The sequence below is a fragment of the Notolepis coatsorum genome (genome assembly GCF_963971535.1).
Source record: "Notolepis coatsorum genome assembly, chromosome: 1".
NCBI lineage: Eukaryota > Metazoa > Chordata > Actinopteri > Aulopiformes > Paralepididae > Notolepis > Notolepis coatsorum.
The window spans coordinates 238316106-238331719 of NC_140165.1; the positions used below are offsets into that span (position 1 = coordinate 238316106).

The 15614-nt window shown below is 45.7% G+C and overlaps 1 protein-coding gene across 1 annotated transcript in view; it reads left to right on the forward strand.

The window, feature by feature from the left end:
• Window positions 1-15614, forward strand: part of ppp1r14ab (protein phosphatase 1, regulatory (inhibitor) subunit 14Ab) — an 84296-nt gene that overhangs the window by 61975 nt on the left and 6707 nt on the right. The window contains exon 2 of the mRNA XM_084331503.1: window positions 14450-14530. Coding sequence (XP_084187629.1) covers window positions 14450-14530 — 81 coding nt within the window. The remainder of the gene's footprint in view (window positions 1-14449; window positions 14531-15614) is intronic.

Below are 15614 nucleotides of genomic sequence, written 5' to 3' on the forward strand. Positions count from 1 at the left end.
CACAGTGTGCGTGTCGTGTGTGTGTTCATGTGTGCTTGTGTGTGGACAGTTCAATGTTCTGAGCACTCAATGTACATTGTTCATGGCTCTGATGGCCTGGGGGAAGAAGCTGAGCCTAAACCGCTCTGTCCTAGTAGCTGAGATTTGCAGGCGTCTGCCTGACCTCAGCAGCTGAAACAGGCTGTTATTGGGGTGGTGAGGGTCTTTCATTATCCTGCAGGCTCTGGATTTGCACCTCTTGTTGTATAGAACCTGCAGGGGGGGTAGTGCAATACCCGTGGTACGCTCGGCTGAGCGCACCACTTTCTGTAGGGCCTTCTTGTCCTGTGCCGTGCTGTTTCCATACCAGGCAGTGATGTTTCCGGTCAGGATGCTCTCTACAGCTCCTGAGTAGAAGGACTGGAGTATCTTCCCCGATACTCTGAACTTCCTTAACTGTCTCAGGTGGTAGAGACGCTGTTTCGCCTTCTTTACTACTGTGCCTATGTGTGTTGACCATGTCAGGTCCTCTGAGATGTGGACCCCCAGGTACTTGAAGCTGCTCACCCTGTCCACGGTAGCCCCGTTTATCATCAGTGGTGTGTGTGTCTCCTGCTGTCCTCTCCTATAATCCACGATCAGTTCCTTGGTTTTGCCAATGTTCAGGAGCAGGCTGTTGTCCTGGCACCAGCGTTCCAGTACCTCCACCTCCTCCCGGTAGGCCTTCTCGTCGTTGTCCGAGATCAGCCCCACCACCACCGTGTCATCTGCGAACTTCACTATGGAGTTGGAGCTGAACTTGGCCACACAGTCGTGTGTGTAGAGTGAGTACAGCAGGGGGCTCAGAACACAGCCCTGGGGGGACCCGATGCTCAGGGTGATGGTGTTGGAGGTCTGACCCCCCACCCTGACCGCCTGGGGTCTTTCGCTCAGAAAGTCCAGTACCCAGGCGCTCAGGGCGGAGCTCAGACCTAGCTCGATCAGCTTGTCCACCAGTCTGGTGGGGACTATGGTGTTGAACGCTGAGCTGTAGTCAATGAACAACAGTCTCACATAGCCCCCCTTCTGACGGTCAAGGTGCGAGAGGGTGCTGTGCAGTACCTGGGAGACCGCGTCGTCGGTGGACCTGTTTGTCCTGTATGCAAATTGCATAGGGTCCATATCACTGGGGAGGGAGGCACAAATGTGGTCCTTGACCAGCCTCTCGAAACATTTCATGACCACAGAGGTGAGTGCCACCGGTCTGTAGTCATTTGGACATGCTGGGGAGGGTTTCTTCGGCACAGGGATGATGGTAGACCTCTTGAAGCAGGCAGGGACCACTGACTCCGCCAGTGATTGATTAAATATGACGGTGAACACAGGGGCCAGCTGGTTGGCACAGGTCTTGAGTATACGTCCTGTTATGCCATCTGGGCCAGCAGCCTTCCTGGTGTTCACCTGCATAAATGCTCTTCTGTGTGTATGTCTAACTAGGAGGGACATGAGGACTGTGTGTATATGTGTAGCTAGGAGGCATATGAGGACTGTGTGTATGTGTAACAGGAGGGATATGAGGACTGTGTGTATGTCTAACTAGGAGGGACATGAGGACTGTGTGTATATGTGTAGCTAGGAGGCATATGAGGACTGTGTGTATGTGTAACAGGAGGGATATGAGGACTGTGTGTATGTCTAACTAGGAGGGACATGAGGACTGTGTGTATATGTGTAGCTAGGAGGCATATGAGGACTGTGTGTATGTGTAACAGGAGGGATATGACGACCGTGTGTATGTGTAACTAGGATTGATATGCAAAATTACAAATTTCGATTACCTTGTGTACATTGACAATAAAGTAATCTTCTAATCTTCTTCTTCTAACTACCAGTTGCTAATAGGGGTGGGACGATACATCGATCCAGATCTATACATCGATGTAATTATCAACAATCGAATCGGATCGATGCGATGTAATAAAATCGATTCATATCGATACTCTTATTTTGAAAATCCTGTGGCGAGTCTCATATCCGCCCAAGAACAACAGCAGTAGCTCCGTGTGTGTAGACGTTACAGCATAGCATTCTCCCTTTCTGTGTGTGTGTGTGTGCGCGTCTTTGGAAAGACCAGATGAGGTCAGAGGAGTTTGATGTTTAAATGTTATTTAAACATAAACAATATAATACATAATAAATGTAGGCCTATACATGATCATGCAACATCAACAAATTGTTGTAGGAACGGTTTGGGAGAGGGAGGTTGTGAGTTTTGAGTTCCAAAAAATGTAGCTTAAAGTTTAAAGCTCAATATATAAAAACGTGGCACTTTACAGTGAACAGGAGGTCTATTTGTATTAAAAACAATAGATTGATTTTCCTTTAAATGTCTGGAAGAGCTCAAAAATACAAATGTCAAATGATATTTTCATTACCTTTTTGTTTGTTTGATCTAAATGTTACTGATTGTGTTAAATGGGCATATGATATCATCTCATATCGATCGCAGGCACCTGAATCTAATCGTATCGTATTGTATCGTGAGAGACTTTGTGATATCGGCAAATATCGTATCGTTGTCCAAAGAATCGATATCGTATCGTATCATGATGAAACTGGTGATTCCCACCCCTAGTTGCTAACCACTGTTCTTGGCACTGATTGAACCGCATTTTACTCCAGTGGAGCTCGGTGTCCATCCATACAGTAATATAATGGTTTTACTGTGTGAGTGTGAGTGTCCTCATCCTTTCCTTGGATGAATAAATGTAGTTGAAATAAATAACTTATTTAAAAGTGAAAACAAACAGACAGGCAGGCAGGCAGGCAGACAGACAGACAGACAGACAGACAGACAGACAGACAGACAGACAGACAGACAGACAGACAGACAGACAGACAGACAGACAGACAGACAGACAGACAGCGATATAGACAGACAAGATATAGACAGACAGACAGACAGACAGACAGACAGACAGACAGACAGACAGACAGACAGACAGACAGACAGACAGACAGACAGACAGACAGACAGACAGACAGACAGAGATATAGACATACAGACAGACAGAGATATAGACAGATAGACAGATAGACAGATATATAGACAGACAGACAGACAGACAGACAGACAGACAGACAGACAGACAGAGATATAGACAGACAGACAGACAGATATATAGACAGACAGACAGATATATAGACAGACAGACAAAGAGACAGACAGACCGAGATATAGACAGACAGACAAAGAGACAGACAGACAGAGATATAGACGGACGGTAATACATGTAACTTCCTTTCCTTCTATGTCTGTAGTCCTGATGTTGAAGTCAGTCGTCCATTTATGGTCATTGAAAACCCAGCTGAGTAATTTTAGGTTCCCTATGTTTGTATACACATACTACACATAGTTCACACAGTCAATAACATGCTGCTTCAAGTGAGAGGGAGGGAGGGAGGGAGGGAGGGAGGGAGGGAGGGAGGGAGGGAGGGAGGGAGAGAGAGAGAGGGGGGGGAAAGAGAGCTATCAACACACACACAGGACATGTTTGTATACACATACTACGGTACAAAACATAGTCCACTTTACTTAGAAGAGAGGGAGACTTGAGAAAGAGAAAGGGGGAGTCAGAACAAGGAGGAAAGGAGAGAGAGATGAGAAGGGCCACAGACAGAGACAGACAGGAGAGAGAGACATGTGCAGAGATGAGACAATTCATGAAAAAAGCAAGGTAAGAAAATATGACAACCCCAAATGAAGACACTTTTCAGCAGCTTTCAGTGGACTGTCTGTCCGGGAAAGACCTAGCCCCTCCCCCCCTTGCTCTTAACTGCGTACAGTAAGGAAGAGACAAGTCTATATTACTTCCAGCAAAGGCTAATTTGTTTTTCGTTTTAGCTCAATGTCTGGTATTTCCACCCTTTACCCTGACCGTCTGGTAATAGTTGGAGGTGGTCCTGTTCTGGAAACACTGGTCTCTGTGGCTCGTAGACCCCTGGGAACTAGAATGTTGTTGAGGTAATGATGCATGACATCCAATCAAAAATACCACAATAATAGACACAGTAGAGATAGATAAAAGAAGTGTAGAACAAATTCCAACCCTTGCCTGGAATTCACCCTTCCCTATGTCCGTCCGTCCCTTAAGTTACTGTTGCTACGAGTCTATCAAACGTTCAGAGTCCCTGAATTTAATTTATTTATATATATATATTTTTTTTTAATAAAAAGAAAATACAAAAAGTATTTTATTTATTTTTATTATTTTATTTTTATTATTATTATTATTATTATTATTATTATTATTATTATTATTATTATTATTATTATTATTATTATTATTATTATTATTATTATTATTATTATTATTATTATTATTATTATTATTATTATTATTATTATTATTTTATATATATTTTTTGTATTTATTACCCAGGGAAAATGCACATCAATCAACACTTTGAGTTTCCACATTGTAAATGTGCCAGAGTTAGCTAATGAGCTAGTTTTCATCTGTAGTCCCTGCCTAACATGCATGACATCAATACAGTATGATTTTTGGAAATGTGGATACCGGTAATTGACTTAAGAAGAGAGGAGCAGACACAAATGTCTACAATATGCATTTAAAGTCGACATAGAGGATGTCACACCGATCACCTGCAAAATAACGACGAAACCGTTAATAACACAAAAACGAGGAAGAACTTTACCTGGTGATCCCGGCAGAAGACACAGAAGTACAAGACGTTGTTATGATCCGGTACCACAGAGCAGGTCTTTGTTTAATGCAACAATAATTTAAAAGCAAATGCAGGTTTGTCTACATTCAGTAGTGACTCTTCTAGCTCTGCAGGCTGCTCTTAGCTGGCTGGCAGTATGTCAGCATCATTTGGTCATGTGGTTTGGCCATCAATTATCTGATACACATTTGTCCATGAGTAGACACATCTCTGGATATCACTTTCATGACTGTATCACCAACGTATCAGGAGATACACTCATTTGAATATTGAAAGTGTGGCCTGATGGTGGCGCTAGCAGAAAGGTCATGGGGTCACCACAATGAACAAGGTTCTTCCTATAAGGGAGTGTCATGAATGTGCACCGCAATTTTAAAAACGAATGAAAGCTGTTCACGTTACAGCATTCACATAGGATCAAGTCAAGTCAAGTCAAGAGTTTTATTTGTCACGGCATACAGATATACAATGAAATGCGGGTGGTCTTGCCCGCAACGATGTGCAATTGGTACAGCATATAATAGAATCCAATACAAAAAAAAATTTGCAATAAAATTGTGCAATAACAGGTAGCAGGTAACAATAAATTTGTGCAATAACGGGTAACAGTTAACAGCTAACAGTAGTAGTAATAGTAGTGTAATACACTGTTGCTGTTGCTAATACTAAATTAAATCTGCAGCAGCAGTGGTCGGGGGAATCTATAATATCCCGACACTGTCGTTTGGGGATGTAATTACTACAACATCTGTGTCAGATGGCCAAATACGGTTTCCAAGCCATCATTGGGCTATCGCCTTCTCATGTCCTCTCTCTCTCTCTCTCTCTCTCTCTCTCTCTCTCTCTCTCTCTCTCTCTCTCTCTCTCTCTCTCTCTCTCTCTCTCTCTCTCTCTCTCTCTCTCTCTCTCTCTCTCTCTCTCTCTCTCTCTCTCTCTCTCTCTCTCTCTCTCTGTGTCTATCTCTGTCTCTCTATCTCTCTCTGTGTGTCTCTCTCTCTCTCTCTCTCTCTCTCTCTCTCTCTCTCTCTCGCTACATTCCGACCCGCCAGGGACCTGTGAAGGTCATTTTACAGGAAGTAGATATTTTCACTCGCTTCCAGTTAGCAAGTAAGTGTGCTTCCCCAGAATTGTGTGACTCAAAACACTGCCATTTGTGTTCTCACTGATCAAGAACAGGGAACTGGGTAGTTTCCCTCCATATACACTGTAGGGGACGTTGGTGACACCTCCCTGTATTAGCTCTCAATTGGCCGTTGGGCCAGTGCTCCAAACAACGGCCCAGAGGGGTCAGAATAAAGGTTTTTCAAATATCGGTCAATATTGTTTCAACATTGTTTCAACAAATTAAAGGGATTTCAAATACCTCCCTATGTCAGAATTTACACTTATGTTGAATGAAAGGTGACTTTTCTTTTTTCTATTTTCTTTGATAATTTTTATTTTTTTATATATATTATTTCATTAAATCATATACACAACAGGTAACAACTAGGGCTATCAATCGATTCATAGAATAGAAATAAACTTGACAGACCTAAAAAACAACACACAGGACATATCAACCAACAAACAAGACCCCATCCCCTCCCCTCCCACAGGACTTCCCTAAAAAGGCACAGGGGCCCTGCGTTGCGGGCATGCCCACCACAAGCGGCTGCAAGGACAAGCCACGGGTATCCCAGAAGAACCGCATCACCAACCCTGCCAAACTCATGCCCCCTAGCCAATCTGTTATGGTTTGTAACCGACCCCAATCGCACAACACAAGACAGGTATGAGAGTAAGCCAAAACAGGACAAATATTTATTATAGATCAAAAAGCGGCACAGTCCCTTTAACACTTTCCGTGCCACTCACGAGATTTCTCTGGTTTTTTTATAGGTGGTTGCTAGCCACTCACGAGATTTCTCAGATTTTTTTTTTTCTTTTTTAGCGATCTGAAAAATTATTGCATCACCCGCGCCTACCCGAGTATAGCCGAGGGGCGCCGGCGATCACTGTGGAAAAAAGCGCCCCCTGTCGTCTCCCAGATGACATAAGTGATTTTGGAATGGACTCAATGAAAATGAATGGGGAAAAAAATCCGGTACTCCACATTTTCCAGTTCACTGATCCAGCCGGGGTTACCACAGTTCATTCTGGGACCTCAGATCCCCGCTGATCATGGAGATCTACAGTATCGCGTTGGATCCATACACGTATCGATTTTTTCGAATGGTGATCAGGAATTGGAATATACCAGTTGGATACCATCTGATGTCAGGTAAGGACTCTATGTTATCAGTGTTAGGATAATCAGAGTAAGTTTGATGAAGTTATAAGCTGTTTTGTGAAATGTCTTCTTTCGGTTTCACTGTAAAAGTCCGTGAGGAAATCAACGGAGCGATTATCCGTGCGCGGCCGTAATGTGCTTGCGTGCACGTATAATATTGATCATCTAGCGTTTATTTGACAACGATTCATAAAAAGGCCGACGAATATCAACGTTGTGGAATATTCCACTAAAAGACGATTTTCATAGAATGCTCCAGAATGAGCTGTTTTTTATATCAAAACGGGGGCTTTTCTAACTGCTCTGAAACGGAAACGACGCGATAAAAAAACAATCTGCCTTGACAGCACTGACTGGAAAATAGTCTTTGATAATGCGATGGGCAGATTAGACACATAGCCATAATTTAAAACATAGATTAGGCGATATTAACATTAACATTGGCGCCGATGGTGGCATTCAGCCGGTAAAACGGAAAACCAGGCGTGGCGCTCAAAGTGTTAAAGCCCAACCTCCAGGTTAAACCCTACTGATCAATTATGGGTAGTTTACATCATTGGTATATAATTTCATTATTTATTTTTTTCCATTTGACACCGGAAATGCCACTCTGAAAGAGTTAAAAAGGTCCACGCACGAATAACATGCACGCGCGAATCAAAAAAGCTTATCAAACGCCGACGTCACAACAGGACAACAGGTGCATATTAATGAGCCGAATCTAAAAGCTTATCAGACGCTAGCACCTAGCACGGCCGTGACGTCACTTCAGGAAACGTATGCCTTATGTCCGTCCGGGTCATAGTACTAGATCAATGGTGGCTCACTCGGTGCATCACAGTTAGCCTATATCTCCGCCGTCCCTGCTACAGTCGACTCGGGACCACTACACTCACTGACGTTAGCCTATAGCCCGCCGTCCCTGCGGGTGGTTCTCTCCTCTTTGTGTGCCCCCGTCCCCGCGGAGGAGCTTGTGGACTCGACAACAGCCCGCAGCGATAGTTAGCTCATAGCTATCATGTAACACTAGCCTTTACGGGCTCGAGCACCCTACGGCTGCCGCCGCCGTCGCGTCCATGGGCCCCCCGGCAGGGCACCCGTGGGGACGGGGTGTACAGAGAGGAGAGAACCATTTTGGGTCGGCCGTTCATGCCGGCCAGCGAGCCGGATGTCGGGATATGTTGTTAGCACAATAGCTACCAAGCTAAGCGCAACAGTAAGAAGCATTTTGTACAAAAGTATTCTGTACTTCTGTATGACAACTATTAAAGAAACTTGAAACTTGAAACTTGAAGCTATGTTATCTACTAACGTTATAAACACAATATGTGTACAACGACACAATGATTTACATTATTACAAATATGGTAACGTGGTTGTGGCTTTTACAAATAGTGGTTAGCTTTAGAGATGGATGGATGGCTATAATCAAGGAGCAATAGTGAGGTGAAACAGATACATTTCATTCGGCTAGTAGTAGCAAGCATATATCTATGGTAGCAAGGCTCTCTGCCTGCCACTAGCTGTGTGACTCTCAGCGCCCCCTGGTGAGCCCCCTGGTGCCATGCACCTGTTGTGACGATCATTTCGATTACACACGCACGTTATGAACCATTGATTAAAATATGCACGTGCGTGGTGATTGTGTTGGGCAGACAAAATGTTTGATAAAAACGCAAAAACTGGGTCAATTTCAATACTTTTTTTCCCCCTTCTTCATGAAAGCCACTGTTGGCCTAGTCCACATTGTTTATTGAACAAAAATACAACGTGGAGGTTGACCTTTAAGGGAAAACACAAAAACACTAGAGTCAAGGAAATCTGGAAAATGCGGCACTGTGCCTTTAAGAGGCGAACAGGCTAAGGGACTAAGGCTAAGGGCCAGGGCTAAGGACCAGGGCTAAGTGTCAGGGCCAGGAACAGGGGCACTGGAGAGGGGGACAGGGACAGAGGCCCGGAGAGGCGGGCTGGAGACAGGGACAGAGAACAGGGTTAAGGCCTTGGACAGGGCGAGGGCCAGAGCTGCTTACAGGGATGAGGACAGGGTTCCGACGGCGGAGGCCTGGCACGGGGACAGGGGCCCGACGGCGGAGGCCTGGCACGGGAACAGGGGCCCGACAGCGGAGGCCTGGCACGGGGACAGGGGCCCGACGGCGGGGGCCTGGCACGGGAACAGGGGCCCGACAGCGGGGCCTGGCACGGAGATCCTCCTCCTCCTCTTCGGATGCTGCAGACGGGCAGCGCAGAACAAAGGGGGTCCCAGGGGACCGGGATGGGAACACGCCGTCCTCCCGTGGAATACTAGGGAGCGACGACGAGCCTGGGTCCAAGGGGAACGGGATGGGCACACGCCGTCCTCCCGTGGAATACTAGGGAGCGACGACGAGCCTCACCCCCAGGAACGAGGATCACGAAGAGACGCCTTCCTCCCGTGGAATCGGGAGCGACGACGAGCCGGCTTGACGTCTGGAGTGGGAACACTGGAAAACCTCCCGTAGAGAATTAGAGAGCGAAGACGGTGTCCCACTCCAGGCAAACGGCGACAGGTGGTGATGGCTGGCACGTCGTCTCACGGCGGAGACACGGCAGGTGATGGTAAGGTACAGGATGGTAACGTACAGAACTCCATGAACACAGAGTGTACACAGATACAGATACAGAACGAACACAGAGTCCAGAACACAGAACGACCCGACAAGGACTGGAGGGGAGTCTGCAACCTATGTACTCTCCCGAGGTGATTGCAAACTCCCAACAGGTGCGTGAAGGTAGAGGATCAAGGATGTCCAAGGGTGGGGGCTGGTGAAGAGTAGAGGAGAGTAAATCATCGCAAGGGTGGGGGCTGTTGAGAAGAGTAGACAGGGAAAACACAGGAAAAAGGTCCAGGGACAGGCGAATCCTCACACAATCATGGACATATCTCCACTAAAAACATTTATTTGGGCCAAATATAACTGTAGAACATGATGGCTACACCCAGGACACTGTTCACCGGCCTAAAAGGTCCATCGCTCATGGCAGGGGGCCTACAAACTTCCAACGAAAGGTTAAATGATGTCAAGTTGTAATGAGACGCCACTCTGCCTGGAACCAGGTCAGGTCAGGTCGCTGGGTGACATGGGAAATCAGCCCCTATCTCTACCCCCCCCCCCCCCCCCCCCCCCCCTGAACTGGCGGTGTCTGTTAGGTGGTGCTTTAATCAGAGGATATCTTATCTAATTTCCACAGAAATAGACGTTTGTTTTCTGGAGTCCTTCTCACTGGGTTCCGTGTGTCTGGATGACTCACGCTGTTGACACTGTCAACAGGACAGGATGGGAATCTTCTGAATACACGCCGTAATGACGAGTGTTTCCTCATCGTCACCGAGGATCAAGGTCAAGTGGTGTTGTTCGTGATGGGGGCCTGTGAACCCCTGGCTGTGTGTACTCTGATAATAGGCTTTACAAAGTAAAATTGTGTGTGTGTGTGTGTGTGTGTGTGTGTGTGTGTGTGTGTGTGTGTGTGTGTGTGTGTGTGTGTTTGTGTGTGTGTGTGCGTGCGTGCGTGCGCATGTGTGTGTGTGTGTGTGGGGGGGGGGTGCAGTGTGTTGTGTGGGCGTGACACTGTTTGAGTCACTCTGTGTGTTGACTGGGCGGCATAGCGGGTGTGTCCTCACTGTTATCATGCAATCAGCAGCTCCACTTTTTTTTCAAATTATTCAACAATGTATTTCTCTCTCTCTCTCTCTCTCTCTCTCTCTCTCTCTCTCTCTGTCTCCCTGTCTCTCTCTCTCTCTATCTCTCTCTCTCTCACACACACACACGACATACCCAATTCTTCCAGCAAACACTGTGTTTCTGCATATTTCATCTTGTTGTCCAAAATAATAGAATGGCTGTCAAAGTGATTGACAGTCGAATTGCCCTACCCTGCTCTCTAAGTAGGGAGCGCTTGTACATCAGGGAGTTGAGTTGATTGGTTGTCTGTCATCATGAATTGATTGATTGATCTGTTTGCGTCCACATGTGAATGATCGATAAGAACACTGACTGTAGGCTACTTCCAGAAGATTGTTGTGGAATATTTTAAATCAGCCATGACAGTGAACTGTAGAAATGTATTACAAGTCAATTTGTATATAAAAATAGAACATAATTTATTTCTGTTTCTGTGGCCACAGAGAGAGAGTATGCTCAGTTTACAATCAGAGAAAAAATTTCCAACCAGAAAGTGAGAGTGAGCTCTGGTCAGACTTACAATAAATACATAATCGACATGATGTCAAAAGATGAACAGATAATGACAAGAAAGGTAAACAAAAATTAACAAAGAAAACAAAAGATGGCTTTAGGGGCTTTGCCGTGTCTGACACAAGACTGGAGACAAGATTAACAAGAAAAGAACCTTGGACGTGTCATATCTAAGTCAACCTGTTCTGGCCCTTGGCCGTTGTTTTAAGAACATACGCCAGACTGTCGCCTAGGTGACTTGACTAGGTAAACTAGTTAATAAAGCTTTGTACAGAGAAATATGTATTTATAACAGAGTAATGAAACATGTCCAATAAGCTATACAAATGATGTAACATATAATAAATTCCCATTACAAGATGTAATGCAGCGGTCCTCAGCGTGGGGTCTGGGGGCCCCCAGGGCTCCTTGAGGAGGTTTCAGAGGGTCCCCAGAAGAGGAGGAAATAGTTTAATCTCTTTATTTCAAGTTCAAGTTCTTTAATAGTTGTCATACAGAAGTACAGAATACTTTCATACAAAATGCTTCTTACTGTTACGCTCCAGAGACTGTGCTAGACAAGATAGTATCAAATAACATAATAACATAATATAGCATGAATTTAGAAGAAGAAAATGAGGTCACAGTGTTCGGTATAGACATATGTACAATGTTCTGAGTTACCATATAATATACAATACACAATACTATGCAGTGTACTAATGTACAGTACTATCTAGTGCAAAGCAGAAATGGGATGAGGTACAATTTTAGGTACAATTTACAGTAAGGTGTACGAGTTGTAGTGCAATCCTTCATCCATAAATATAAAGTGTGGGGAGTGGGTGCTACAGTGTGTTTGTTTAAAGTGGGTGTGTGCTATAAAGTGTGTGGAGTGGGTGCTACAGTGTGTTTGTTTAAAGTGAGTGTGTGCGTGTGGATGTGTGTGCTATGTGCGTTTGGTGGTTGTTGTTGTGTAGTGTTCATTCATTGTTCGTTTAGCAGCCTGATGGCCTGGGGATAGAAGCTACTTCTGAGTCTTTCTGTGCTCGCCTTGAGACTCCGGTATCGCTTGCCTGACCGCAGCAGTTCAAAGAGGCAGTTGTTCGGGTGACTGGAGTCTTTAATGATTCTCTTAGCCTTGCCCTTGCAACGCTTGTAGTAAATGTTCTGGAGGGTGGGGAGCCCCCCTCCAATTGTGCGTTCGGCTGAACGTGTCACTCTTTGTAGTCTGCTTCGGTCTTGTGCAGTGCTATTCCCAAACCAGGAGGTGATGTTGCCGGTCAAGATGCTCTCTATTGTACATGAGTAGAAGTTCTTAAGGATCTTCTGGCTGACTTGGAACTTCCTATTTCATTCACAAAGTACCAATGAGAGGATGTATAACAGTGATTTTGATATAATTCAGATATGGAATTCTGGACTTAATCATTATATCCACAAACAGTCTTCTCAGATGGGGCTCCCCGAGAAACAGTCTTCTCAGATGGGGCTCCCCGAGACACAGTCTTCTCAGATTGGGCTCCCCGAGACACAGTCTTCTCAGATGGGGCTCCCCGAGAAACAGTCTTCTCAGATGGGGCTCCCCGAGAAACAGTCTTCTCAGATGGGGCTCCCCGAGAAACAGTCTTCTCAGATGGGGCTCCCCGAGAAACAGTCTTCTCAGATGGGGCTCCCCGAGAAACAGTCTTCTCAGATGGGGCTCCCCGAGAAACAGTCTTCTCAGATGGGGCTCCCCGAGAAACAGTCTTCTCAGATGGGGGTCTGCCGCCTGATGGGTACTAATTTGGGGGTCCTCGACACTAAAAGGTTTGAGAAGCACTGATGTAATACAGTATATTATACTGCATCTGTCATTGACATGGTCTGGTCTCATACCCTGAGCTCCACATGCTGTTCTCTAATGAACCTGGCAGGACCAGAAGGTACCGCTGTGACTGAACTGTGTTCCTCAGTCTGTTCTCCAGGAGGAACCACTGTGACTGAACTGTGTTCCTCTGTCTGTTCTCCAGAAGGAACCACTGTGACTAACTGTGTTCCTCTGTCTGTTCTCCAGAAGGAACCACTGTGACTGAACTGTGTTCCTCTGTCTGTTCCCCAGAAGGAACCACTGTGACTAACTGTGTTCCTCTGTCTGTTCTCCAGAAGGAACCACTGTGACTAAGTGTGTTCCTCTGTCTGGTCTCCAGAAGGAACCACTGTGACTAACTGTGTTCCTCTGTCTGTTCTCCAGAAGGAACCACTGTGACTGAACTGTGTTCCTCTGTCTGTTCCCCAGAAGGAACCACTGTGACTAACTGTGTTCCTCTGTCTGTTCTCCAGAAGGAACCACTGTGACTAACTGTGTTCCTCTGTCTGTTCTCCAGAAGGAACCACTGTGACTGAACTGTGTTCCTCTGTCTGTTCCCCAGAAGGTACCGCTGTGACTGAACTGTGTTCCTCTGTCTGTTCCCCAGAAGGAACCACTGTGACTGAACTGTGTTCCTCTGTCTGTTCTCCAGAAGGAACCACTGTGACTAACTGTGTTCCTCTGTCTGTTCCCCAGAAGGAACCACTGTGACTAACTGTGTTCCTCTGTCTGGTCTCCAGAAGGAACCACTGTGACTGAACTGTGTTCCTCTGTCTGTTCCCCAGGAGGAACCACTGTGACTGAACTGTGTTCCTCTGTCTGTTCTCCAGAAGGAACCACTGTGACTAACTGTGTTCCTCTGTCTGTTCCCCAGAAGGAACCACTGTGACTAACTGTGTTCCTCTGTCTGGTCTCCAGAAGGAACCACTGTGACTAACTGTGTTCCTCTGTCTGTTCCCCAGGAGGAACCACTGTGACTGAACTGTGTTCCTCTGTCTGTTCTCCAGAAGGAACCACTGTGACTAACTGTGTTCCTCTGTCTGTTCCCCAGAAGGAACCACTGTGACTGAACTGTGTTCCTCTGTCTGGTCTCCAGAAGGAACCACTGTGACTAACTGTGTTCCTCTGTCTGTTCTCCAGAAGGAACCACTGTGACTAAGTGTGTTCCTCTGTCTGTTCCCCAGAAGGAACCACTGTGACTAAGTGTGTTCCTCTGTCTGGTCTCCAGAAGGAACCACTGTGACTAAGTGTGTTCCTCTGTCTGTTCTCCAGAAGGAACCACTGTGACTGAACTGTGTTCCTCTGTCTGTTCTCCAGAAGGAACCACTGTGACTGAACTGTGTGCCTCTGTCTGTTCTCCAGAAGGAACCACTGTGACTAAGTGTGTTCCTCTGTCTGTTCTCCTCTCAGGAGGAGGAGATGCCGGAGGAGGTGAATATAGATGAGCTGCTGGACATGAAGAGTGACGAGGAGAGAACACAAAGACTGCAGGTGTGTGTGTGTGTGTCTGTTGTGTGTGTGTGTGTGTGTGTGTGTGTGTGTGTGTGTGTGTGTGTGTGTGTGTGTGTGTGTGTGTCTGTCTGTCTGTCTGTCTGTCTGTCTGTCTGTCTGTCTGTCTGTCTGTCTGTCTGTCTGTCTGTCTGTCTGTCTGTCTGTCTGTCTGTCTGTCTGTCTGTCTGTCTGTCTGTCTGTCGCGTGTCTGTCGGGTTATTCTCTGCTCTGCAGTCAGGACAGTTGAAACTCACTCAGTCTTCCACTAAAAACATAGTTATTCAATCAATATCTCACAGAAATAAAGAAAGATGCGTATGTCCATGCTTGCCTTGCAATTCACGTGAAGCACTTGAGTGCTGATTATTGACCACTAAAGTGTGTCCCTCGCTGGACCTGGTTAGACACAATCATAAGCCGCTTTGGATAAAAGTAGGGATGCACCGAAAATTCGGCCACCGAAAATTATCGGCCGAAAATGGTTAAAAAGGCTCTTTCGGCTTTCGGCTTAACGAAAATATATCACCGAATGTCAAAGAACAGGGTTACGTAACGTTCGTAACCTAAAGTGTTGTTGTGATGACGTAATCAAAACACGCAACGTGTAACGTGAGCAGCTTGGCAGCTCTTCCTGCGTTCTGCAGCCTGTGATAACTAACTCCTCTTGGGAGTCGCGCTGTTTCTATGTAAACTCCGCGAGCAATGCATCCAATAAATGCGTCTTTAACATGCTTTATATCCTCACCATTACTATATGCCCGTCGCGGTTAAAACATTTTGAACTATAACGTTAGTGTTAAGCTAGCTAACGCTTCCATTCCTCTTTGACCCGTCTCTCGTAAGCTACGTCATCCCCCGCTAAGAGTCACGAGAGATGTAGTAAATACAACAGTCCTGTGTGTGTGTCTTTATGCAGATCGTTATGCAGTTTTAAAGCACCGTGGCTTTGTTCTGAATGCACTTGACTTTAATGCACATTTTGTTGTATGCAAAGAGAAAATGTTTAAATTGTACAATCTTTCAGCAGTCAGTCTGGAATTAATGTAAGCATTCAAAAGTGCTGAATAAATGTTTTATGGGCCCA